The following is a 27,815-nucleotide window of genomic DNA, read 5'->3' on the forward strand; positions in this document are numbered from 1 at the left end:
CCCGTGTCCTCCACCGCGCGCGCTCATTCCGGAGCTCTCCGCGCTGTCTCCGGCCCCGCTCGCGCGCGCGCTCGCGCACTAGCTGGCCGCTTTGTTTTCGCTAGAAAAGCGCGTCAAAATGGTGGAATGCAGGTAAGACTTCTAATTATTGATGTATTGGAGTGTTTTTGTGGTGTATTTCATCTCATAGTTGTGTTTTAATGCCTAATGGTTACGGGTTAGACCCGGAAAATGACTACATAATGTGTTTGAATGTAGATTTAGAGGTGAAAAAGAGCTTCACGTTGTTTCAGACTCTAAAAGTCAGTGAACTAAAAACAGCTTTTAACGTTTATACTAAAATAAAACTTTAGCTACAACTAACAGGAAGTTACATTTGTCCCTACAGGTTAAGCTGTTTATCACTTTATACTAAACATTTTATAACAAAAAAAAGTTCACTACCTTTTATATAACACTCACTCACTCACTCATTCATTTTCTACCGCTTATCCGAACTACCTCGGGTCACGGGGATCTCAGGCGTCATCGGGCATCAGGGCAGGATACACCCTGGACGGAGTGCCAACCCATCACAGGACACACACACACACACACACACACACACACACACACACACACACTACGGACAATTTTCCAGAGATGCCAATCAACCTACCATGCATGTCTTTGGACCGGGGGAGGAAACCGGAGTACCCGGAGGAAACCCCCGAGGCACGGGGAGCACATGCAAACTCCACACACACACAAGGTGGAGGTGGGAATCGAACCCCCAACCCTGGAGGTGTGAGGCGAACGTGCTAACCACTAAGCCACCGTGCCCCCTCTTTTATATAATAGACTGTTTTTATTATATTACACTCCAGTAGTCTGTATTGCATTGTATATGAAATCTTATACAGAGAAAAGTGATCATTATTATAATAATACATATAATAATACATAAAATAATACGTATAATAATAAATATAATACATAAAATAATACATATAATAATAAATATAATACATAAAATAATAAATATAATAATACATATAATAATACATAAAATAATAGATAAAATAATAAATATAATACATAAAATAATACATATAATAATACATAAAACAATACATATAATAATACATATAATAATACATAATATAATAATACAGTGCATTTTAGAAACTTTGTTGTTTTTTGTTGGTTTTTTTGGATATTTATACTTTTGTTTTTTAAACACATTTCAAAGCTAAGTAGTTTTTAAAGAAACATATACCTGATGAAGGAACCTTTAATAGACATTCCCTAACAAACATAAATCTAGCTAGCTAATCTAGATCTCCTAAATAACTTAGGAGAATTACACAAAGCTGGAACATTTGCTAGTTCAGGTTCTTTGAAGGTACAAATGCAATTTGTTTCTCCACACACTGTATACACACCAAATAACTAATACGTTCAGAAGATTGTGTTTTATCAATAACAGAAGGTTTATTTTTTTTAAATAAAGTGAGCACTAATCGGCTAACACACACTACGGTTCTGACGGTGTTTAATCCTGTACACACACCAGAGTTAATGTGGGAGAAGTTAATGATCAACTTACTCATGGGTAAAGGTTTGATAGGTGTGGTGCTGATAAATACATGCTGCTCACACACACACACACACACACACAGAGATTTAAATAGGTAGAAGGATTTATGATTAAAAGTGACCTTGCTATTATGTTTTATGTGTAACATTTTGGCTTTAAGCTTTGTGTGTCTGAAACAGTCTACTGTTTTGGAGGTTTTACTATTTTTAATTTATATCTTTCTCCCCCCTTCTTTTTTTTTTTTTGTACAATGGAAAGTGCACTCAAGAAAACGCACAGTTGAGTCTGTTGCACAAAATACTTTTCATCACAGGTTTGAATTACTTTCTAATTTTTTGCACTTAAAAGCCAACACTGACATTTCGCTCTTGTGCTTCTTAATGGAATTGGAAACCCTATAAATTGACCTTTAAAAATGTTTTATTTTTAACCTCAAGTCCTCATCAACTACCTAAAGCCTTATGATATTTTTTACAGCAATGATTTAAAGCAACTTCTCAGTATCTCAGTTTTTGAAATATATGGCCTCTGTTTCCTCAGATGAACCCCAGACATCTGATTAAAGCCTCTGATCACACCTCGTGCATCTGACACGTCACGATGGAGACGGTGGTTATTGTGGCCATCGGAGTGTTGGCCACCATTTTCCTGGCGTCTTTCGTGGCACTGGTGGTCGTGTGTCGTCATCGGTATTGCCACCGGCCCAACCTGATGCATCACTTCGAGTCCAAGTAAGTACAGCCCTTTCTTTGACCGTTCCAGAGTTCTCTTACAAATCATTATATTAACATCTCTTGGGCTGCATCTGAACATCCTTCCTACTTTACAATACAGTAAACCAAATCTCAGTGTTTATTCTGGAGTATGGATTCAGTGCACACTGCAATATCCCATAATGCATAATGTTATTAAAAAATAACAGAAGCCAGCTTTTCAGCTCTTTTAAGTGTGCTTAAGCTTTAAGGTCTTAAATGTTGCTCCTTGTCCTTAATTCATATTTGTTAAACAAATTTAACAGTTTAAACAAGAAAACAAGTTTTCTTTTTTTTTCTTTTGAGCTGTAAGCTGATTTTGTAGGTCACATGACACTTTTGGACACAGACAAGCGTTATTATTCACACGGAGCCTTGTCCTTGAGTATCGCATCACAAAACTATCAAAGTCTGCATGTTCACGACTTCATTCAGCATTCCAAGATTTAACAGTGCTAAAATTCTTGCAGTCCTCAAGTGTAAGTACCCAATCTACTTGTCCTTCTCAAGCATTAATATTCATTTCCCCTCTCAGGCCCACAGTGGATCTGATTGGAGCGATGGAGACTCAGAGCGAGCCGTCCGAGTTGGAGCTAGACGACGTGGTCATCACCAACCCGCACATTGAAGCCATCCTGGAGAACGAGGAGTGGATCGAAGACGCCTCGTACGGCCTCTTCACTGTGTCCTTCTGTTCAGTCATAATGATAATTATACACAAGAGCAGCATAGTAATCGCACTTATCAGCCATCTTCTCATCACACCTTTTGATTGTCTCTTTCTGTCTTTCTCTGTCCCCAGTGGTCTAGTGTCTCATTGTATCTCCATCCTGAAGGTAATTTTTGTACTTCTCCAAAGTCTGCAGTAATCACACGCCAAAGTCTGCAGTAATCATACTTTAAAACAGCTCTTTGCTGATTGGCTCATTCAAATATTGATTGCCTTCATACAGATATGCCACACTCTAACAGAGAAACTTGTTGCCATGACAATGGGCTCTGGAGCAAAGGTAAAAGCCCCTGCCAGCCTTGGTGACATCATCACGGTGGCCAAACGCATCAGCCCCAGGTAAACCCCTCCAGGTGTAAACTCTTTTTACAATATTATAAAAATAGATTTTTATAATTTTAACTAAAAATGACATCTTGAAATGAATACTTGTTCATTGAATAAATGCGAGTTCGGTAAATACTGCCTTCTTTTTAAGAAGGAGTCGACACGGTGGAATGATTGTCGTCGGCCAAAATGGCTGCTCCAGTGGCATTCTGCTTTGCTAAAATTGGGTGATAACTTTATAAATCGGATGCGTTTTAAAGTAGATATTTACATCAAGTGGACATAAACTTACATAACCTAATTAGGTTTAATGAACATTTAGGTCTCTTGGTACAATTTATTACCAAACCATCTTCAGACTGCAGATCAGTCAGTAAATGTAGGTGCTTTGTAACAGTCATTCCACAACTTCAAACATAGCGTACATCTACAGTATATACCGTTATTAACAACTGTAAAATATTGACTGATAATGATAATGAATTGGTTAAAGTTTTGGTTAGATGATCGTTCACTCATTGTAGAGTGAACTCAAGTGGACTATCCAGCTAGGAGCACGTTTTTACACTGTGGAGAATATTCTATATCTTCATCTCTGATTTCACAGGGTGGATGACGTGGTTCGGTCAATGTATCCCCCACTGGACCCAATCCTCCTTGATGCCAGGTCTTTCCTATTTACTCTTTTAAATCATCTTACAAGAGGGGCTTCGCTGTTCTTCCTGCTCTCACGGTGTTTCTGTATATCATTTCAGGGCTACAGCGTTGCTGCTCTCCGTCAGTCATTTAGTGCTGGTGACACGAAACGCCTGTCACATGTCTGGCAGCCTGGACTGGATCGACCAATCGCTGCATGCCGCCGAAGATCACATGGTCGTGCTCAGGGAGGCAGCCTTGGCGTCAGAACCCGAGAGACGACTACCAGAAAGAGAGCAGTCTATCTGAGTCTTACACTCACACAATCACATAGCAAGTAGCTGAGTGAGACATAGAAGCCATACAATCCACACGTATACTTAGTAATAGCCTTTCTTGCACAAACACCTTATTTTCTTTTTTAATCTGTTACACTGTTTACAGCGATAGTTACAATCACTTTTTCACTATTAATGTAAATAAGTTGAAGCAATCATGGACATCTTGTACTATTCTTATCCACTGCATATATTATTAGTGTGGTAGTTTAACCTTCTTCTCTGTATTCATATTTGGATCTGGAAATGTTCCTGCTTCCAATCTGCTAAATGTTTGTATATAGTGAACAGGAAAAGTACAGATTTAATAAAGTACAGATTTAGAAATGGAGCAATAGAGTGTATGATTAGATCCTTTGACATTGGAGCAAATAAAAATAAACTCTCTCTCTCTCTCACTCTTGCACACAAACACTACTTTTGTGTGGCTTGTAATCCTAAATCACATGATGTTTAAAGCCTGTTTAATTCCCAAACCTCTCCACACTGCTCACACACCTAACAAATACCAAACCACCAGATTAAATATTAACCCATAAGTCTTAACATTGAGCACATGCACAGCGATCGCAGCATTGTTATTAAACTAGCCATGAAATTAAAACTGGTGTTATCGCTTTTTTTTTTTTTTTTTACGTATGGCAAATACGTCTTGTAAATGTTCTTATGTTTATTTTACAGTTCATGATTTTTGCAAAAGCAGTGAATAAGTTTTGATGAATCATTCTGCAGTTGTAAAATTTGGATCCAATTTAAAACTTTCTAGAAAGCATATAATCCTGCTTCCCACTGATAACCTGCAGGTAGTGAGCTACAGTAGAAGCAGCTAGTTAACAGCAAGCATCGCGCAGTTCTGATCGTGCAGCTTCCCGCTCATTATTTCTTTTCCAAACCACGTCGGTTGTTAAATGGTTGGAATTTGTGTATTTGGACGTGGTCGTGTGTGCACGTGCCTCCTCCTTATCCAAAATCAGTCAGAAAACAAACAATGAAGAATTTCTATTTTTTTTTTTTTTTTAAGCCCCTGATGGATCTCTTTAGATTTTTGGCCTCTTGGCCCTCTGACATGCTTTCATCAAGTAAGAATTGATAAATTCCTCCACCAAGAAAAAAACTCACATAAAAATTCTAAAATTAGTGTCGAAATCATAGTTTGTGGTTTTCACATGCACCAGTGATGTGGTGAAAAACGTTTTTTGAAATTAAAAACTGATCGAATATTCCTTAATATTCTACTTCTCTGTAGCGTCTTTTTTTTTAAATCAGCTCACTGCTCATATATACAGTTCAATTAAATCTGCATAGAGTAGAGAAAAACATTTTCATTCCAATTTATTTGTTATTATAGCTGATAAGAGACCAGATTTAATTCCAGGCCAGTAAAATATGTGATTTTATTTATTTTTATTTCTTTTACCCCCCCCAGACCTGGAATAAAAAGGTTATTGATGTAGATGAGAAAAGATGGAAACAAGTGGAGAAAGAGAAAGGAAGGAGGAAGAAAACAGAACAGCTTTGGAAGTGGACACCTGTTGAGTTGAGGGTGTGTAAAGCAGGCAGTCTTTCTCAGACCCCTGGACTTTTGGCTAAAATCATTGGATCAAGTTCTGTAAGGCACTAAAGTGACAACACTCAAAAGACAGACACACACTAGCACTCAAACTGTACATGGAAAAGGGGGTAATATAACGAGGCAATAGGATTAAGCCAAAAAAAAAAGACTACAAAACGAACATAGAAATTGAAACTGCTTCAGTAGTTCAGGTTCTGCGTCGGTAGTCTTTCAAACGCGGCTTCAGTAAAGGCCTTTGCTCTTTTTCAGGTGTAGCTGCTGCATCTCTGGCAGTGAGTTGTAGTCTTTCCTCTTCATTCCTAAAACCACCTTCAAAACAAAGACAAACCGAGTTATGCTTCATCTCTCATGATAGTTTACGTTTCTAAACCCTAACACTGCATTTACAGCACATGGGAAGTCAAATCAAGAAGCTTTTATTGTCATTTCGACCGTATTTTGTTGACGCAGTACAGAGAGAAATGAAAACGTTTCTCCAGGACCAAGATGTTCCATAAAACAACACGGAGCTAAGGATTTAAAGTAAGTTAGTCCTAGCTCCTTACTCCTGTGTGATAGCAGCAATAGCGCTTTAAGGTTTTAAGAATTTGAGGATCTTTCTGAGTGAAGTCAGACAACCATTATTCAAAACTCTTAGTGATTATATCTAAGAAAAACAACCATTGTTTAAGCTAGAAAACTTAAATGTCAGTGCATGGTCTGTTCTGTAGTTCTACATAATAAGTTTAGAGTCAAAATATGGAACATCTTATGGTTTAGTGACCTAAACACAAACAGCATGTAGTCTTCTCCTTCACACACTTTCTCCCAAATCTAGTCGTGGATTTGCAATTTCCGTCCATCAGCCAGCTTTTTACCAAACCTTACAACACACACTGAAGAAATCAGACTTCTTCTGAGCTCACCAAAGACACCAGGGAGCAAAATTTACCTCCCAAAGCATCTTTTAAAGTTTTCTTCATTAAACAATAAAAAAATAAAATCACTGTAGACAACAGAAGCACTACAGACACACCTACACACTTGCCCTCATTTATTAAGAATCACAGAGTCTATGTATAAGCACACTGCAAGTGCCCCAACCCTACATTTTACAGTTCAACACATTCAACTTTTTCCAAGACGTTTCATTCGAACTCGTAAACACGAGATGATTTAGTAACTGACCTGGAAGTCATGGTCAGAGAGATAGGTCTCAAGGTGCAGAGGGTTCACTCCGTCTGGTAAAGGTCTCTTTAGTAGATCCTGTACAGAGAACTGAGTCCTGTTGAGGAGCGCCAATGCATCCTTCACCAATGTTAGCTTCTTCTGCACAGAGGGTGCCTGCAGGAACACACACACACACACACACAGGATTCATGTCATCCAGTATGGATGGACTCTCCGTTGTTGGCACTATGTATACGACAGTGGTAAAGCTTTATGTAATAATTTTTTTTCAGATATGGGAAAGTCTTTAGGATTGAAGGCTTTGTGGTTTTTCCATAACATGACAACAAAGGAATAACTGTTTATAGCTGCTATAACAAATGATAACTTACAAGCTTCCATGAAAAGTAACTATAAACGGATAAAAGTGCACTCAGTGAGAAATTCCCAGAAATACTTGTCTTATTTAAAGAGCTGCACAGTTAATTATATTTCATACCCCAGCTTGCTTAACTAAACAAACACAATCAGTGACGACATTAGCCAGCTTATCTAAAGTTAACTAATTATTGCACATTTTTTATTTCCTCTGGCGCATTAAATCGAAAGCTCCCTATGCCTGCTTCAGCTGCCTGTCAAATCACAGCATGTGTTCGAGTTTAACTGGGTGTGTATTTAGCATTTAAAAGAGAAAATTAATCTAAGAGACTTGATTGTGGTGTTCAAGGGATTTGTTTATGTGAAATAGGCTGATTTGTGTGTGCGCGTGTGTGTGAATTTAAACTAGTAATTTACAGAACAATAAAAAGAGTTACTAAAGAGGATGAAGCCCTACTGACCTGTGTTACTCGTCTCTCCCAGGATGGGAAAACGTTTGTGAAGGTGAGAGGCTCGGTTCCTTCCTCCAGAAAATAAGCCACAGGAGGCCGTCTGGTGTTTCTCTCTGTATCACACACGTGCACAGAACGTTACCCAATGTCATCCAGAACCATCGCCAACACAAACAACATCAAAGCCTTTTCTTTCTTATTGCCACTTTCTCTGACCTCTGCAGTACTGAAGCGCCGTTTCCATGGCACATTTCCTCTCCATGTCCCAGTGAGGGCGCTGTGAGCTCTGAGTCGAGCTGCTCTGCCATAGATAAACTTCTAACGTGTTATCCAACAGGAAGAGAGCTGAAAGTGACGAGCATAAAATTATTTAGAAGAACATTCTGTCTCTCTCTTAATGTGTCTGTTGTATTTGCAGTCTGTCGCTCTCTCTCTCTGTCTCTCTCCGTCGGTCTCTTCTGGAGTTTCTGTCTCGCTTTTTTCCTCTCTCCTTCTACCTCTCTATGTCTCTCTAAGACACTGAATGTGCAAAATGTTAATAGTATTATTAAACTTGACTTGCTGTTACTGTACTTTACAGTTTACTTGTACAATATGTTAAGTGCAATATCTTAGCTGTCTACTGCCTCAACTAAATAGTATATTATGGGATCACTTATGTTATCACTTTTATATTTATGAGTATAGTTTTTTTTCCTTTATATGCTCCATCCATCCATCCATCCATCCATCCATGTGTGTTTTGCATATCACCTGGCTGTGGCACGGAGTATAAGCATTCCTGAAAAAAAGGCATCGCCGTGACAACCCCAGTTGCCCGGGATGCGCATTCCAGCTCCTCCCCTTTGAACACTCCTGATTGGGCACTCAGGTGAAAGAGGCGTGGAGTGAAGTTGTACTTGCCAGGATCTGTACAGAACACAATAACACGTTTTCATGTAATTGAAACATTTTAAATTGGGGCCTTCATTACTGTATATAGGATATTTTAGGATCACCTTGCAACATGCAGTCGTAAGCCTTTCTATCCTGTGGCCCAATAGCATTCCAGAATTCTACAGGCTCCGCCCCTTCCTCTACTTCCTGAATGTTCAAATTGCTGTTGCTCAATCCCATCTCAGGAGGACGCCTAATACACAATCACATTCAGAGCACAACATTGCTGGTTAGATATTTTTACAATTTATGTACTTAGCTAGTTTGCTTGGTTGACTCATTAAAATCGCAATGCGGTTGCGTTCAGCACAAAAAAAAAAATAGATTTCTGGACAACTTCAAATCATGTGACTACTTTAGAAATGTATAAAGTGTTTTTTTTTTTGAGTTTTTTTTTTTTTGAGTTCCTCACATTTTTTTCTCATTAGTCTGAAGCACAAGTCTTACGTGTGTGTGAGCTGCTGGACAGTGTGTTTGGCCACTTGACGCGCACTAGCATGGGTCTTGCAACCGTGCCACAGGTAAAGTGCTGCCTGCTGGATGTTTATCAGAAGCACAGAACCACGAGAGCGCAGGCTGGAGGTGCAGCCCTCCACCTCCAACAGACTGGCCTCCTCAGGCACAGCACCCCTTACACAAAAAAGGTGCCAGTCACCTGAAAACACACACACACACAGTACTGACCTATAGCATGATACAGCAGATGGGTTTTAAGTGTGCTGTGATGTGTATAGATACTGACCAGTGTGTTTGCTGTGTCCTCTGTGAAGGATGAGGCCTCCTTGGAAAAGCTGCAGAAAACATGGTGGCTCCGCCCCTTCCTTTACGTTCACCCGAGGCTCATTCACAAAGGATAACGGTAGGGACAGGTCCAGTCGGTTAACCTGCGAGTGCCGTCCCTGCCAGATAAAAAGGGCGGAGTTTTCCTGGTCCAAACTTTGATCCTCAGAGACGCCTTATGAAATTTACACAAAGACAACAATACAAACAGATTCCAGGAGACGCAAACCTTAAAATATATATTTTAACCATTTTCTTTCAAATGTCACAATAATTATTCTAGCTAAGCTTGAAGCTTGTATGCAAACACACACACTCACCTATAGCACTGAGGCGATATTTCCAGAGTATAGCGTACGTGTTATCCTCATGTAACTGCCCCAAGCTCTCTGAAGACACTCTGCAAACCTCTCCCATGCCCGCGTGCCAACTTTCCACAGAAACGGTGCTGAGATTTGCCTGCTGGCCATCGCCCAGAGTGACCAAGTCCCGCCCTCTCTGTATGTCCAAACCGTGTAGAATGATAGGCTCCGCCCCTGACACGCACTTTCCAGCGAACAGGGCTTTGGCGTCACATGACCACATGTCAGCTGAACAGTCTACAATAAAAGAAGTCTGGAGAGAAAGAGTTGGAGAAGTTTATAGTCAGCTGAATTAATTAACAGCAAATGGAAAAAAATATGAGGTATGTTTGAATATTTTTCTACAACAGTACCTACAGGTGATTTATTCTTCTACATCTACATCTGTATAGAGGTGGGTCTACACAGCTTTCTATCACTTAAATGATCTCTGTAAATCCTTGAGTACAGAGATCTCGTTACTGAGTGAATGTTGCTGGTCTGCTCACCTGCTTGACTGCTTCCTGTCCATTAGGAGTCACATCCTCCATCTTTTGAACCCAATCCGCAAACTTCATCCTGAAGAGAACGGTCTCGTTCTGCTCAAACACACGGCCAAACAGAGCCCAACCTGGCCGACCCACGCCTGTTCTTAAGGCCACACACGAGCACAAAAACATGTCTGGTTAGACTGTATAATCTCCCTATGATATAATATAGCTGTCTGAGTGTTTTCTAAAGACACCTCTGAATCTGATTGTTGCTCCCGAAGGGGTCGAGGGGGTTCATTCTGCAGTTGCTGTAGTCGTAATCTCCGCTCCACACCTGCTGAGCCAAATATAGAGCTAGCTTCCTGTCACCGGGGGAAACATCTTTCCCGTGCCATAAGTAAAGCTCGCTGCCAAAGTCGAACAGCAGGCTCTGAAAGACAAAAAATAAATAAATAAATAAAAATGAAAAAATAAATAAAAAAAAAACAAGAATAATTAGGAAATATTAAACTAAGAAAAGAAAAAAAACGTCCACCAAAAAACTGTGTGTGTGTGTGTGTGTGTGTGTGTGTGTGTGTGTGTGTGTGTGTGTGTGTGTGTGTGTGTGTGTGTGTGTAATGTGTGAGTGAGAGAGAGAGAGAGAGAGAGAGAGAGAGAGAGAGAGCGAGAGAGCGAGAGAGCGAGAGAGCGAGAGACTTGGCCAACCAGCATGATGAAGAATTGCCAAAATTTAATCCCATGGAAAATCCCTTTGTTGGATTTGGAAGATTTGCAGGTGAAAATTAGTCACATGACATTTCTTTCCTTTGCTGCACCATTACTTGACTCAATAATACCAAACCACACACTCACTCACTCACACACACACACACACACTTGACTAGATTCACAGTACGGTCATCATCCAGTAATGTAGGAAAGTGTCTGCTTGGATATTAAAGAAAAACATAACCTTAAATTCTGACAAATAACCACAATCGGGTTTAATCCGGCTCTCGAATCGAACATTCCTGCATGAGCAATCACCTGGGAGGAGTCCAGCAGAGAGAGGCATGGCACTGAGGCCCAGCCCTGCTCATGTGGGAGGAGTCGGTCTCCCTGTAGCTTGTACACGCAGTTGGATTCTGTTATCGCAGTCTCATAGTGCTGATCGTCATCCGAACAGCCTGCGCACACACACGCACAAATCACAGCCCACAATCAAACACAATACGGAATAATTAAAACATTTTAGTGATAGATGATGGTGTCTTTGTGAGAATCTCGAACCACTGTAAGAGTTTTTTCCTCCCAAAAGTTCCCAAAAGTCCGCAGCCTGTGGGTCATTTGTGTTTAATCCCTCGTCCAGGTGAATGATCTCTGTTGCATGGCAACCCAGATCCCGCTGGGACACGACCACTGAGGCTAAGGAAGAGGCCTTAAACAAACAGTCAATCAATGATACACAATTAGGATTCGTACTTTACAAGTAATCAATATGAACAAAAGCCTCGTTACTTGTGTCGCGAACGAGACCTAAAAAAGGCAAAAACAACAAAGACGAACAACAACAACTCTGGAGGGCTCTGAAGAAGAAGATTACTCTGTATGATTTAGCACTAATAAAAGCATGTGTGTGTGTGTGTGTGTACCTTCTCCCTCTCGCAGGTGTTAGACAGCTGCCCAGTCCACAGGAAGCACCGTGATGGGGTGACCAACAAGAAGCAGTCCCCGCTGTTCAGCGAGCGAACTACCGGCTCCACCAAACGGACCTGCACTCGTCTGCATCCTGACACAGAGCAAAAACTATATTACCCACAATCCTCGAACTTCTGATGTCTGATGAAAAGTATTTTGGCAGGTTGAGAAAATTACAAGTTTCTAGACTTTGTTTCCAAATCACTATACTACTATACAGTAATATAATACTATAATACTGTACTATAATAACGAAAAACCTAGAAACAGAATACAATACAAAAGTAAAAAACACAATACAAGTCTTCATTTCTTTCAAATCTCTAAGATTGATAAGATGTCACCTTTAACAAGAATCAGCATCAGGTTGCAGTAAGGCACAGTGTTTGGGACGGACTTGGCAGATGCAGTGTTAGTGGAGCTGTGATTCTTTTCAGCTGAGTAAGAAAAGGAAAAAAGGTGATTTTAAATGACTCCTCTATCGATAATTAAAACCCTTCGATACAGTAAAGATGGAAAGGTAGACAAAACAGACCTAGAGAATCTGAAGTTGGACTGTGGTTACACACTTATCAGAGTGTCCACGGTCATGAGACTCACATTTGTTGGTTTCCATGGCAGCGGGGTTGTCCTGGGCCTGCATGAAGTCCTGCATGACGTCGTCACGGGCTGCGAGAGCACGTAACGGATTCCTCGAACCCTGAGTACGGCGGGATGGACGGACCGAGCGACGGTGTTCCGTCACCGCAGAGCTCAATCTATGCACACACACAAGCGCACACACACAATAACTTGCTTCTCCTTATACCCCCTGAACCAACAATTCAAAATGGCCTTTTGTTTTCATTTTGATTTATTTATATAAATCATAATGTTATAACAGTAAACTACAACAAAAAACACCATATATGGTACTGCATATTAATATCATCTTATAAGTGCTTATATAGCATTTACGGAAGAAGTCTCCAGTTTCACTCTCTCACACACACACAGGCACACAGAGAGATCTTACATGGGAGTGTTGGACTGGCAGACGGTGCTCAGGTCCTGCTCTGTGTCTCCTGGACTGCTCTGACACTCAGGGAATGAGGGATCAGAGGTCGCAACATTTTTGTCTCTCTCCATGGCAACGGGCTGCTGTAGTTTCTGTGGTTCATCAGAACACTTTGATAGCGTCTCATCATCTATCTGCACGAAAGCCTCAGATTCCACGGAGTTCTTCTACAAGCACAGATGCACACTTTAATCGTCTGATATGCACTTCTGTGTGTGTGCGCGTGTGTGTGTTTGTTATATACCTTATCTGTGCTGTGCGTTTGAGTGGGTGAGGAAACCTCCTGAGCCTCATACGACAGACTTCTCTACAGAAAAAAAAAAAAAAACTTTCAGCTACACAACACTGAATTCTTGAATCTGATTGGTCAGAAGATCTGACGGTCGCCCCGGATGCAAAGCAAAGCAGTGTTTTCTGATGTATCTTACACAGGGACTTCCACATACGTGTGTTATTAAATCAATTGAAGGAGTCTTCAGTGTCAGAGCTTTGTATTAGTTATATTTTCTGAAATAAAATTTATGAAATAAAACCATTGATAGTGTTGGAGTTGTGGGAACTGGAACTGTTTTTATGTTGCGTGACATCAAACTTTGCTATAACAAAAAAAAAAATACTTCAAAATAGCTGCAATGACTGGTCCAAGGTCTGGATCCTCTTTGTCAATTATCACATCTATTGTATCTGTATCTGACACACAGCACAACTGGATACTGATTAAAGTAAGTGTGGAACAGGTTATGAAAGAAAATTCAGAAGTCAGGAAAGTTCACACAACATGTCTGGTCTGATTAAGGAAATTATGCAAAGCTTCTTTTTCAACAGTGGGATAAAAGAGACGCAGATCACAAGTGATAAACAAATGCACATGCTTGTGGCATCACATGCTAAAAGCAAGATATGACACACACACACACTCTCTCTCACACACACACTCACACACACACTCACACACTCACACACTCACACACTCACACACTCACACACTCACACACACACACACACACACACACACACACACACACACACACACACACACACACACACACACACACACACACACACACACCCACACACACACACACACACACACACACACCCACACACACACACCCACCCCCACATCCCCACCCACACACACACACACACACACACACACACCCCACACACACACACTCTCACACACACACACACTCTCACACACACACACACTCTCACACACACACACACTCTCACACACACACACACTCTCACACACACACACACTCTCACACACACACACACTCTCACACACACTCACACACACACTCTCACACACACACACACTCTCACACACACACACTCTCACACACACACACTCTCACACACACACACTCTCACACACACACACACTCTCACACACACACACTCTCACACACACACTCTCACACACACACTCTCACACACACGAATAAACAGCCTGATTGATATTTAAAAAAAAAAAAAAACACACACACAAAAAGCAAAGCTCAAGCATCAGCTCAATCAAAAAACCCTGGAACATGCAGACAACTTCCCCCTAAAGTTTTGATACAGCTGAATCCATACACATCTTCACACACACACACTCACCTCATTAAAAAACATCTTGTACTGAGAGGGAGAGCTAGGAAAAGAGTAAACAGAGGAATAGACGGGTTCCTAAAGACAGAAGATGAGAGATGAGGGAGATGACAGAAGAGAGACAAAAGGTTGTATGGAAAACAGGAAATTAGAGAGGAAAGGAGAAGAGAGGAGGGGAAAAGAAGGAAGGTAGAGGAAAAGCAAACAGACTCATAAAAATACTAATATTTGAAGTTTGCATGTGTAACAGAAGTAACATCCATGTTTAGTTGGTCATTCTGCTTTAGCTAATATTAGTATATATTAGTATAATAACAGCATTAAAATAATATTACGTTTCCATGTATTAACTGTGACTGTAAAAGCTAGTAAATTTTACGGACTAAAGTCTTGTGAAATTAACACCAACACTAGCATGTTTGCTAACATTAGATATCTAGAATATTGTGTATTCCAGTAGCTAAGTCCGCTCGCTAGTTCGCAAAGCTAGTTCGCAGACTTTCAAATTGTGTAAACAAGCAGCTATGATTGATAGACAGACAGACAGATGTTTGTCTAATTGGCCTTCGCACGCTTTCTTTATGTTATTTAAGCTTGTCAACAGTATCAAACATTTCAATTGTAGACAATATGGATACAACACACTCGACACTTGACGCATAGTGAGCTTAGCGAGATCCTTCAAAAGCTCGTCTCTGCTTCTAACCAAATGAAATTTCATTTAGAGTCAAATATAACCGTGTTATCATGCTGGTTTTTAAATACATATGAATAATATGTATATTCACTGAAGTGAATCTTCTAGAACTTGGTTTTAGAAGCATATTTTAATTATAAACTTATTTTGGATGTGGTATGTAGTAAGTAGTGTGTCCAAATGTAATAATGTCTAATGGAGACTGTCTTTCTCTATTAGAAGGTAAGTGGTCATTAACAATTAATTTTATAATCTAAAAAAGTTTAAAATTCTCTCTCTTACACACACACACACACACACACACCCTTACCCAACACTGAGCTGGAAGCTCGTGTGCAATGTTGCTCTCTTCCTACAGGAGGCAGCACAAGACAGGAACAAGACAGGAAATGATACAGGAAAAAAAAATAAACAGGTGACACTCAGTGAAATTCTAAAGACAGCTCTAGACACAAAATGAGCAGAAGAAACACATACATGTGTGTGTGCACTGTACAAGTCTGTAAACAGGACACAGCTGAAGACATTTACATAACATCATGCAAGAACTTCAAAACTGAGTTCAAAATAGTAATCAGGGACATAAAGGGGTTATTAACAGTTTCCTGGATTCTCCTGCCAACCAGATTTAAGCAACTGGCAACTCTTTTACTGAGATATACAACAGAGAAACACACACACACACACCTGGGTTGGTGGCATGCTTCCCATTATCCCATTCCTCTGCTCATGTTCTTCTGCACCTCCCTGAACTTCAGACAACCTGCAAAAAAAGCCAAATCTTTTATTCGTCACTCCGTAAGGCCTGAAATGGCCGAACTATATAAAGAGAAATCGTACCCTTCTCTTGTGCTCAGTGGCGTTGAAAGGCAGTCGTCGGTCATGGAGACGGGCCTGCGAGTTCTCTGAGAGGAAGCGATGATGTCCTTTCTCGCTCTTTGCCTCCAGGGGGCAGTAGACCGTGGAGCTGGAGAATATTCTCCTGCTGTAACAAGTGAAATCTGGTTGCGCCACTGTCCGTTTTGTACCGGCATTTGTCTGGTAGGGATGCTGTCTGCCTTAGCTCCTTCCTTAAAGCTCCTGTCTTCAGAGATGGTCTTCTTCAGGATGCCCTTGACCTGCAAGACAGGCTTGGGCTCTTGATCTTCCGCTGGCCTGGACTGTGAGCCTGAGAGACACACTTCGCTGGGCTTGAGGTTGACTGATTCAGCCTGTTGCCTCTCAGAGAGACCAGAGGGTAGATGCAGAGCAGGAAGCAGGACAAGGCCTTTTTGCACCTACAGAAAAAAGAGAGAGAGAGCTAGAGAAATTGAAGGACTGAGATGTATTTAAATCTTGGCTGCCAGAATGAAAATCCTGGTGTTTGAAATGCTTTCTGAGGCAGTTTGTTTGTACCAGTGTTGATGGCTTGAGATCTGTGTTGTTCGGGTACTAGGTGTGGAGCCTTCAAGTAAAACCTCTGCTGGTCTACATTCGTTCGGTGTGAATGATGTATTTAGGATGGCAAGTGTGATGAAGACGTTATACTCACATTGACCAGGTTGACCTCATCTGTAGTGATGGGCTGTGTGCGGTAACGTGCTGCCCTCTGCCTGCGTCTCTCTGAAGCATCTGCTGAACCGCTGTTCCCCCCTGGAGCTTTAGGCATGAATGGTTGAGAAAGTTTATTAAAGAGTGCCAGCTTCTCACTCAGAGAGAGCTTGGAGCTGGCATCATCCTGCTCTGCCTCGACTTGCTCCGTCTGCTCCGGCTGGGTATCACCTGGTACAGCAACCGGAGCGCTACTTCACAAAGGAGAGACAGGGAAGATTTAGTTAACAGTCAGAATCTATTTCTTTTAAAGGATGATCGTTCATTCATTTACCTGTGTGCCGCTCCAGTATCTTCAGAGCTGACGGGCTGAGTGGGGGCTCGGCGAACCCGAGAGTCCCTAAAACTGCCGCTGGAACGAGGCCTCAGGAAAGAGGAAACCTCCGGAGCTGCCGTCTTCTCCATCTCCTGCGAGCACGAGAGAGGAAGGAGAATGGAATGGATGAACGTCCGGATTCGGGTAGTCATGAAGTACAGAATCATCAGATGATTATACGGAGTGCACATGCATCATTTTGTATGTTCTGTCCATCAGTATCAGTTCAGGCCGGTATGTTAATACACAAATAAGATAGAGCTTCGAATAGCAGACAGATCTAATCTAACCTATAGACCACAGCTGGGATCTTAGTAAGCTTGAAGATACTTTTCACTGCGACTTCCTTGCATGTGTCTCAAAAAGACAGAGCAAAAGCAGGTCAGCAGGTGGATGAATAAAATAGCATCGAGCTGAACGGTTCTGTAATGGATGGATCCCCGAGAGGCGCTCGGTAACCCGATACTCCAAGTGTTGCATTAGCAGCCACGAGCCAGCGAGTAACCCAGAGCGAGGGTTAATCTAATTATAGCTGTGTATTATTTGTAGTGTCATTTTTACTAATGCATTATCCAGGCTGACTTTACAAGGTGATGTAAATACAAGAGCACCAATTCACCAATAAGACATGAAGGAATTAAACTGATGGTAGAATAGAATAGAATAGAATAGAATAGAATAGAATAGAATAGAATAGAATAGAATAGAAGCCTTTATTTTTGTCACATATACATTACAGCACAGTGAAATTCTTTGCAGCTTTGGAGGTTGGGGTCAGAGCACAGGGTCAGACATGATACAGTGTCCCTGGAGCAGAGAGGGTTATGGACTTGCCCCCAAGCCACCACCTCAACACTAGTATTTATTTAGTGTTTATGAAAGGAGTCTCCAGTGTCAGAAGATATTTGTACTTGCTGATTTACTTGTCCTTATTTTATTTTTTTTTTTCAAACTTCGAAAGAATGAAAAAAGTGAGTCTCTTGAAGAAATTACTCTGCTGTAACATAAGTAATAACAGGAAGTCATTTTAACCATCATGCCTTCAACCAATGCCTCAGTTCTTCATGCATGGACAGCTTTAGATAACAATCACGTCAACATCCTGAAGTGTGGAGTTGTGTAAAAATGTATGCAATATTTACACCAAACACTGACTGACAAATTCTTCTCATCTGTGTTTTCAGATCTGTCATCTGTGTTTTCAGATCTGATCAGGATTTTGAAATCACGTCATGTTAAATGAGTAAAAGATGAGAACCAAACTCAGCGCTACCGTTTTGCTAACATTCTGATAACTAAACACTAAACAGACAGAAAGAACTTTAGGAACTTACTTTAAACAGAGACATCTTGGCAGCGACGCTCATCATGGCTCTCTCGTCTGTCTTTACGTTTGCTGAAAGAGACGGGAAAAAAAGTAGAAAGTGTTCTTAGACATAAAAAAGAAAATTCTCTCACATTTATTGTATCCAAGCTCTATAATTATTGTAAGACTGCGATGTCATAATTTCACGAGGACTTGAATCGTTTGGCATTGACCCTTTAAAATGTCCGCAAAGTTATTAAAAAAAAAAAAAAAGCACCCACATACTTGATTTGTAGCAGCTATAATCCTCACCCCTACAGACACACACACCTCTATACACACACACACGGAAGTCACTCTGGCCTGCATCTCATGTATTGTAAATATCCGTATTCTCTCCACCATAAATAAAATAACTATACTGTTATGCCACGCTGTTCACCGCACAAATGTTTTACTTGCAGGAATTAGCGATCCCTTGTACTAACCCTAGTATTAAGCTGGTAAAACATAGAAAAAGCCATAAAACTACTTTGTCTTAGCAGGGACGGTGTTATGTTGTGTAAATGTCAAAATAGATCAAATAAAATCTTACGAAAAACCTGAACTGTGCACGCAAGCTAATATAAACTACTACATATAAAAATAGTGAGCAAAAATTAACTCCTGTTGAAGTACAGTAAGGAAAGTTTTATTCCCCTCGTACCACAGCAGGTCAATAACGGCACCTTTGACTTTTGGGTTTACAGTTACATTTTCTGTGCACCAAAGAATCAGCTAAGACGTACTGACCAATCACTTACTCTTAATTTACGGCACTAATGATGTAAAAGTAAGTAACCTTTAAAACCAAGACAACTTTAAAACCTGTTATAGAAAGTTCACATTTAGGAGCTTTATGTAAGCGCTGTTTTATTAGTGTGTTAATGTAAGTCATTAAAACTGGGTGGATGTTTTTGCCTTCATTGCTTCCATACGGTGTATTTTTTATTTTTTTTTACTATTTTCTATGTTACATCTTACAGCTGACATACTCACTGACATTTTTCATCCTTCATTTTTTTTTCAGTAGCAGATCCCAAGTGTTTAAAATGGTCAAAATCTGTTATTATGGAAAACTAGACCAAACAGTGATGGAAGGAAGTGACTGTTAATAATCCCAATGTGTACACACACACACACAGCTACATGATTAACTCTGAAACACAAACAGCTTTGTGCACACACACACACACACAAACACAGACAGACAGACAGACAGACAGACACACACACAGAGAAAGACAGAAGCAGAGACAGACAGAGCTATTAACTCTAAAACACCAACAGCTTTGTGCACACACAAACACACACACACATAGAAACACAAACACACGCACACAAGCTGGTTTCTACTTTCTCCATAAGATTACTTACCTGAGTTTTCTTGATCCGTCTTATCCATGACTCTGTAAAGTGAAACAAAAAGCTATAGAGTTAACACACTTAACTGGATGACCACACACACACACACACACAAGTTCCTCAAACACAAAAATAAGGGAGATGCAGGCACACACGTCATCCAGACAAAAAACAAGATGATTTCATATCAATTTTATGACCCTGCTGTTTCCCTTTAGGGGATCTGACACACACACATTCACTCTCGCTTACACACACAAGCACACAAACAAGTCTGTACAGGTTAAAGCTATGACATAAGTCAAACACAAAATGATGAGCTGTCACTGAGCTGGAATGACAGCGCCTTCTATGGCAACAGGAAGTGTGAGTTCAACATTTAAGACTGTTATGGAAATCTGTCTTACAAGTGACAAGGAGGAAATATGCAAGCAAACACACACACCCACACACCACATCATTTGCCTAATTATAACTTATGTACAATATGTATGTGTCTTTAGGCATGCCGTTCCTGAAAGCATTATTAAAACATAATTTTAGCTTCATGAGGATGTATTTATAGCTACATTCTTTCAGGCATTTAGATCGGCACTGTAGCAAAGACTTTAACTCAGGAAACAAAACAACACCGAAGTATATAAAGACACATCAATGCCTAACAAACTTATTAAACAAACGATTAAAATCCGTGTAGAATTTGGTCGTTACGGTAACGTCCAGGTTAGATCGTTAAAAAGATAAATAAAAAGAGATAATTTAATTATTAAGTTACAATATTAAGTTGATTTAGTTATTTACTTAGGAGTGAAGCCCTGAGCCCTATTCTGTCTACATTATGTTATAGCTAATTTTAATATTAAGAATAAACATCTCTGGGATGTTTATTCCCACTGACTCTACCATCTATCATATCATCAAGTCTGGCAAGATTACGCAGTCTCTTTGTGCCTGTTCACGTAACCCAACAAGCTGCCGTTTGCACTACATTTGTCTAACGAATGCAATTGGGATCTTCCAAGATATCCACAGCAGTCAGTGTTTTTTAAGTAACTTTGGTGGAGGACGTAGGTTGTGGTAAACAGTTCTTGGGTAAATTGCAGAAATGGGAGTGTCTTGTCACACCTGATGTTCCACGTGTGCTGCATGAAGCACATAGTTTTAATGCCGACTGCTTGCCTTGACATTTATCAGGACGGCTTGTGGCTGAGCAAGTCAGAGCATTAGGAGGTCACATGATATTGTGTGTGTTGGTTTTAATTGTGTATTGAACTTAATGTCTTAGCCACAAACCTTTATCCACAGTGAATTACATATGTCATTTTTATCCAACTGAGCAATTGAGGGTTAATGGCCTTGCTTAGGGGCCCAGCAGTGGATGCTTGGTGAACCTGGGATTCAAGCTCACAACCTTCCAATCAGAAATCCAACACCTTAGTCACCAAGCTACCACATCCCCATCATCAGCTGGCAGCACATGCATTTTTTTGACAACCCCACAACATGCAGTGTCATACCCGTCGCTCTCCTGCATCTCGGAGGCCGTGATTGGCTGCGTTCGGAAACGCTCGCTGGTTTTGCGGCTCCCAGCACCTCCTGCGGGCATGTAGCGTCGAGTACGCCGACGACCGCCATCAGATCCTGCTTTCACAGATGAATCCGTCACTGCATCAGAGCCTCCATCTTTAGCACTGGAGAAAAAATAAAAAAAACAGACAGTCAAATAGAGAAAGTGAGGCAGTGCTACCATCAGCTCCTGTAAAACACCATCAGCACAGTGTGAGAGAGGTTAACGCTGATATTAATGCATATATGAGTTAAAGTTTATTAAAGCTCATCCAGCCACAGACACGTGATTTCATCATCATCTTCATCATCACTCCTAAAGTGCATCATCTCCAGCACGAGTCCTGCTTCATAACACACTGTTACTCACCAGACAAACACATTATTGTGCCTATTGTTTTATTCAAGGAGTGCAAAGCACACACACACACACACACACACACACACATCCCTACACTTTATCAGAGGCAGCTGAGCTTGAGCTTTGCTGAAGCAGGGCCCTTTTCAGTTCACCCACTGATACGCGAGTGTGAAGCTGCGTCACGTCCGAGTCGGGATGATTTTCCGTAGCTGGCATGTTGGACGAATCAAACACACACTGCCTGGAGAGGGGCAACGAAGAAAAGGGGAAAGACTGATGCAATGCAGTTATACACTAGAGCACTGTGAAAGAAGGATGAAGAGAAAACGGTTCGAGAGAACGTGCTGAAGGAATGCAGAGGAATGAAGAAGCAGTGAATGGGGAAGAGAGGTGGAAAAAAAATAAACACGTAACAGAGGTGGACATGGAAGTGGGGCGGACTTAATGGAGACAGAAACAAAGACAACAAACAAACAACACTGAAAGAGTGAGGTGATAAACAGGAAGATGAACAGAAAGTCTCCTGAACACAATTTAATTAAAGAAAAAGGACAACAACAAAAAAAAAAGGTGTTAAAACAAAGTTCTTTAGTTTTGAATTACAACCACGACCTAACAAGCAATTAAAGCCAATGCGTCATTATGCACTCGCTTGGTTTATTATAATGTAGATAAAAATAATAGCTGTCAGTATTAAAAATATTCACACAAACAACAAATGACTAACAACATACTCCGCCTTCCAAGAGTATGGAAAAGCCCACTGAGCTTTAAAATGCCTATAGTTATTTCATCTTCTATAAAAATGGATAGAAGTATTGTTTCAAAGAATTAAAAAAATAGCCTGACATGTTGAGAAAAGGGGGGCACGGTGGCTTAGTGGTTAACACGTTCACCTCACACCTCCAGGGTCGAGGTTCGATTCCCGCCTCTACCTTGTGTGTGTGGAGTTTGCATGATCTCCCCGTGCCTCGGGGGTTTCCTCCGGGTACTCCGGTTTCCTCCCCCGGTCCAAAGACACACATGGTAGGTTGATTGGCATCTCTGGAAAATTGTCCGTAGTGTGTGATTGCGTGAGTGAATGTGTGTGTGTGTGTGCCCTGCGATGGGTTGGCACTCCGTCCAGGGTGTATCCTGTCTTGATGCCCAATGACGCCTGAGATAGGCACAGGCTCCCCGTGACCCGAGGTAGTTCGGATAAGCGGTAGAAGATGAATGAATGAATGAATGTTGAGAAAAGGGTGAGGAATTACTCACTAATGATAAACTGGTAGGTTCACCTACAAATAAACGTTTATCAGGGTATAATATTAATCCTGACATAACACCACTCAATCAACTTTAAGTTACAAATAAAATCTAAAATAAAAATAAAATAAATTAAATATCCGGAAAAAAATTAAAAATAAATAAATTGAGTTGGGGATTGGAAGAAAAATGGAAAAACAAATAATATAAAAAAAAAAGATAAAAAATAAAATAGGGGAAAAATTGGTCAACAAAATTGAAAAAGCAAATACAAAAAAAAATAAATAAATAGAAAATTGGGAAAAATATGGAAAAAATTAAAAAAATAAATAAATAAACAAACAAACAAACAAACAAATAAATAAATAAAACTAAATAATACAAAAAAAAAATTGTGAAATCATGGAGGGATTGAAATAATCATTGCTAAATTTCCAGAGTCTCCAGACACAAATTATTGCTGAAACCTGAGTTCATGATCATTGGTCATGATTCATTTCATTTCTAACAGCATGCCAGATTTAACCAAAAGTTCCTCAAAGTTACTTCGGTGATTCTGCGTCAGTAGATGGCTGAGGAAGCTATGACAAATGTCTTGTAGGGGGAAGTTCCCTTTTCTTGTCACAATTACTACATGGAAGCATATGTTAATATAGTTTAAGCGTTATACAGAAGGTCAGAAAAGTCAGGAGCCAGTTGGAATACGTTGACCAAATACGCAGATCCAGATTTGTTTAAAATACGCACAAAAATGATACAGCGAACGGAAAACTGCCTTTTTTCAGACACTCTATAGATTGGAACTTATTGTCTTACATCTGCCAGAGAAGCCAAAAAAATTCAAATGAGAAATTCCAGCCACAAGCGTAGATCTGAGGGGTCCAAGCACATTTCCTGACTGGTGGCCAGGTCTTACCAAATTACACCGAACACCAAAAAGACCACAGATAAACACTACTCAGGTTTTGTGAAGGTAGCTCAGTGTTAACTGCCTGACAAATTCTGATTGGCTGATGGAGGTCATGTTTTGTTTTGTTTAATGCAAGTCATTAATCATTAGAAATCCAGCACAAAAGACACAGTAAGCCAACTTACAGTTCATATTTAACAGCGAATTAAAATGTGACCCCGCCTTCACATCTCCAATCACAGTATTAAGAAAGATACACACACTGGCCACTTTAATAGGAACACCAATACACCCTGTGGACTTATTTATGCAGTTATCTAAATCAGCCAATCATGTGGAAGAAGCACAATTCATAGAATCCTGAAGAATTGCAGGTCAAGAGCTTCAGTTAATGTTCACGTCCAAAAGTGAGCTGGTTCAAGTATTTCCAAGACTTGTGTGTGAAAATCCCAGGAAATCAGCAGTGTCTGGAGATTACACAGAATGATGCAAAAAAAGCCAAAAAGAAACACCACATACACACACAAAAACATCTTGTGTGTGGAAGGTCTGCAGGATGAAACACCTTGTTAATGATAGAGAACAAAGAAGAATGCCCAGAAGGTCTGAGCTGACAGGATGTCTATAGCAGGGTGAGCAGAACATCATTACAGAACGAACACCACATCAATCTCAAGGTGTATGGGCTACAACAGAAAAAGACCAGGTTCCAGGTTCCTCCTGTCAACCATGAACAGGAATCTGAACACAGACTCACCAAAACTGATCAGTTGAAGAATAAAAGAATTGTTGATTGCCTCAGGCTCTTGACCTGAATCTGATTTGTTGCACTGAGGTTCCTGCCACTTTATTGGCTGATTAGAAAATTGCATGAATGTTCCTAATAAAGTGGATAGTGAGTGTGAGTTAGTTAGAAAATTTGGATAAAAATCCTCGACAATGTGGAAAAAACAGTGTGTTAATGTTACCTGTTAAGGTTGGTCTTCCCGGGGCGAGCGTCTCCGTTGCATCCATTGGAGATGATGAGCTCTTCCTCAGCCGGAGCTGAGTCACGTGCCTTCACGTCTCTGTTAACTCCATGTGATTGGTTCCTGTCAGAGCAGGTGGAGTCACGGTGTGCGCCGCGTCCTTCCCTCTCCCTCTTTGACCAGTTAGATGGCAGTTCATCCTCCTGGTTTCCGTAGCGCTCTGCCAGCTCTCGTCTCCTTTCGGCTTTGTAGCGAGCAATCCTCTCGGCTCGGGACTCTGCTGCTGAACTTTCCATCTTCCTGTTTTGTCACTTCCTGTCTAAGCGGGTTCTTCTGTAAGCTCGGGCTGAAAACACATTCATCAAAGAGGTTCTACTGATCCTGGGGTCTAGTTAAGCTCCAGACTTCAAAGAGAGGAAGAAACGTGAGGAGTCAGGAGAGAAGAAAGCCTCGACCAATCAGCAGCTGCGAGAGGAGCTGGCTCTGTTAATGAGACAGCCGTCTATCATCGTGGTCGCTCCTTTGAGGAAGCAGCACTGTTGAGATATCAGAAAAATCAACAGTTATCTGAAATTCATCATCCTGGTTGATCGGAAATAAACTGGCCCACCTTTGACCAACGGCGACAGGAAAACCTGTGCTCACTGTATTCCTAACAGCCAGCATTAACACACAACTCAGCTCTCAAGATAACCGTGTCCACCTGTTAAACATGTCAGCTATAAAAATTAGCTCCCACCAGCGCTCATTCTATTCTCAAACCAGCATGCCATCTTAAGAGAACTGTACATCTCCAGCTCTGTAAGATGACCTGGTTTGATTTGCTGCTCTAGCATCTGGGATTCTCCCCTTGCACTGTAACTCAAAACCTCTGACACACGGCAGCACTCCAACAACATTTCACAGCGTACCTTGCACTCTATAAACCCACCGCTTCAACAACATTTCATTAAATAATACAGGCTTGGTATGAAGAGTGCTTTTGTGTGGACCTTTTCAGCCACACAGACTAAAATGATCCTACAATACATTATTACAATTATACATTATAATACAATACATTATAAAAGGATATAAAATATCCTACAATTCACTTTTTGTTTAGAACCTTTAACAATTTACATTGTCTCAAAGGAGCTTTACAGAAATATAGAAACAGGAAAAAAGAAATAAAAATAAGAATGAAAACAAAGAAATAATAAATTTAAAGTTTAAAATGAATTTTAAAATATTTACTTAAAATTTTAAATACTATACATCTCTAACATCAATCCCTAGCAATACAGTTTAGCACAGGACCAATAACAGTCACTGTATTGTTGCCAAACATCATATGATAAAAGCTCATTTTAAGTAATGCAGGATTCACGTTTTAATCTGCTATAACAAACGGTAACAAAGAATATGAATTCTAGCTGTAACTGTAAACTGTAAGAAAAGAAAAAACTCTTTTCTTTAAATAAACTTTTTTGAACTGTTTATATTTTTTGTCATCAGACAGAAATATAAACATCAGGCAAAATAATGTTTTTTTTTTTTTATGTTTAGTGTCATCATCTCAAAAATCATTAATATGATATTTAAATACAGAATTCTTTTTTTTTTTTTGCAAAAGTAATTTCCCATGTGCAAAAAATGGGGGTAAAAACCCCTGAGTGAATATGTATGTAACGTTCTTACTGTAAAGAGAATAATAAAGAAATCTAGTTATGCACAAAACCGTAACAGAGTGTAACTAATGCTCAATAGTAATCAGTGATTTATAGGATGCAGTATTTTCTCATCACAATCCACATAATCTGTATCACCTACTGGGGATCAATTGAGCTCTTGCATTACATGAAATGCTTAAAAAATATTTAGCAGGATTAAGAACTGTAATTAAAAATGGATCTGGGTATAAAAAGGCCTAAAAAAAAAGAGAAAAAAAAGAAAAAGATCACAAGATATGTGTTATTTAATATGTTTTTTAGATTTGTTTTAATAGGTTATTTACTAGGATGCAATAAAATACAATATAAAGTGCAATATAATAATAAATTAAAAGCTATACATTAGGATTGCACTTTTAAACAGTAAATATGAGTAATAGCTTTACCTTTGAAAAAAAAAGGTTTTCCCCTCCTTTTCTGTGTTCATTTCTTTTTTGTTTAAAAATTATAAAAATTATTATTTAATGTTTTTACAAAAATAAATTAACACTGAAAAGGAAAAAATACAGAAAAACTATTACTGAAAAAAACAGATTTTCCTTTTTTTTTAAAAAAAAAACAAAAAACAAATGTAAACTTTAAAACATTACAAAACTACCAAAATCTTATCAGTTGCTTCAACTTATCTTAAACTTATCAGAGCAGCACAGAGAGAAGAGGAGACATTTCACAGGGGATATTTTAATGACTGTTAGTCATATTAAGACTGATTTAATGACCTGATGCTGCCTAAAACAGGACTGGAGTAGCCAGAGATATATTCAGCACGCACACACACACACACACACACACACACACACACACACACACACACACAGAGAGTTTCCCATGGCTACCTGGTCTCCAGGCCAAAGCCAAGACACAAACAAAGCTGAGCTCCAGGAACCGTGAATAAATAATGACATCATGACCTTATCAGAGAGACTGTAGCACTGGCCG

General features: G+C 40.0%; 2 protein-coding genes across 6 annotated transcripts in view; one reads left to right on the forward strand and one right to left on the reverse strand.

Moving 5' to 3' along the window:
* On the forward strand, window positions 1–4,693 carry tmem98 (transmembrane protein 98). Its single transcript, XM_060892004.1, has 7 exons — window positions 1–132; window positions 2,120–2,310; window positions 2,867–2,998; window positions 3,134–3,167; window positions 3,285–3,400; window positions 3,996–4,055; window positions 4,144–4,693. The coding sequence occupies exons 2-7, from the start codon at window positions 2,180–2,182 to the stop codon at window positions 4,331–4,333; spliced, it is 663 nt and encodes a 220-aa protein (XP_060747987.1). The 5' UTR covers window positions 1–132; window positions 2,120–2,179; the 3' UTR covers window positions 4,334–4,693.
* Window positions 4,562–27,815, reverse strand: part of svilc (supervillin c) — a 25,017-nt gene continuing 1,763 nt past the window's right edge. Inside the window, exons 2-30 of one of the 5 annotated variants that reach the window (XM_060891992.1) lie at window positions 25,165–25,700; window positions 22,133–22,279; window positions 21,629–21,802; window positions 20,124–20,155; window positions 18,736–18,797; window positions 17,360–17,493; window positions 17,027–17,276; window positions 16,336–16,772; window positions 16,183–16,258; window positions 15,806–15,847; window positions 14,808–14,876; window positions 13,441–13,503; window positions 13,155–13,363; window positions 12,740–12,897; window positions 12,484–12,576; window positions 12,094–12,230; window positions 11,732–11,879; window positions 11,489–11,628; window positions 10,717–10,892; window positions 10,481–10,622; window positions 9,951–10,245; window positions 9,593–9,805; window positions 9,298–9,505; window positions 8,913–9,043; window positions 8,668–8,823; window positions 8,131–8,259; window positions 7,924–8,027; window positions 7,103–7,258; window positions 4,562–6,244 (exon numbers count right to left, since the gene is read on the reverse strand). In XM_060891992.1, coding sequence (XP_060747975.1) covers window positions 6,158–6,244; window positions 7,103–7,258; window positions 7,924–8,027; window positions 8,131–8,259; window positions 8,668–8,823; window positions 8,913–9,043; window positions 9,298–9,505; window positions 9,593–9,805; window positions 9,951–10,245; window positions 10,481–10,622; window positions 10,717–10,892; window positions 11,489–11,628; window positions 11,732–11,879; window positions 12,094–12,230; window positions 12,484–12,576; window positions 12,740–12,897; window positions 13,155–13,363; window positions 13,441–13,503; window positions 14,808–14,876; window positions 15,806–15,847; window positions 16,183–16,258; window positions 16,336–16,772; window positions 17,027–17,276; window positions 17,360–17,493; window positions 18,736–18,797; window positions 20,124–20,155; window positions 21,629–21,802; window positions 22,133–22,279; window positions 25,165–25,460 — 4,464 coding nt within the window. In that variant the 5' untranslated portion in view covers window positions 25,461–25,700 and the 3' untranslated portion in view covers window positions 4,562–6,157. Of the gene's footprint in view, window positions 6,245–7,102; window positions 7,259–7,923; window positions 8,028–8,130; window positions 8,260–8,667; window positions 8,824–8,912; window positions 9,044–9,297; window positions 9,506–9,592; window positions 9,806–9,950; window positions 10,246–10,480; window positions 10,623–10,716; window positions 10,893–11,488; window positions 11,629–11,731; window positions 11,880–12,093; window positions 12,231–12,483; window positions 12,577–12,739; window positions 12,898–13,154; window positions 13,364–13,440; window positions 13,504–14,807; window positions 14,877–15,805; window positions 15,848–16,182; window positions 16,259–16,335; window positions 16,773–17,026; window positions 17,280–17,359; window positions 17,494–18,735; window positions 18,798–20,123; window positions 20,156–21,628; window positions 21,803–22,132; window positions 22,280–25,164; window positions 25,701–27,815 lie in introns of all 5 variants that reach the window. The other 4 variants (XM_060891993.1, XM_060891991.1, XM_060891995.1 and 1 more) reach the window with 4 other exon arrangements.

The sequence above is a fragment of the Tachysurus vachellii genome, chromosome 18, assembly GCF_030014155.1.
Source record: "Tachysurus vachellii isolate PV-2020 chromosome 18, HZAU_Pvac_v1, whole genome shotgun sequence".
NCBI lineage: Eukaryota > Metazoa > Chordata > Actinopteri > Siluriformes > Bagridae > Tachysurus > Tachysurus vachellii.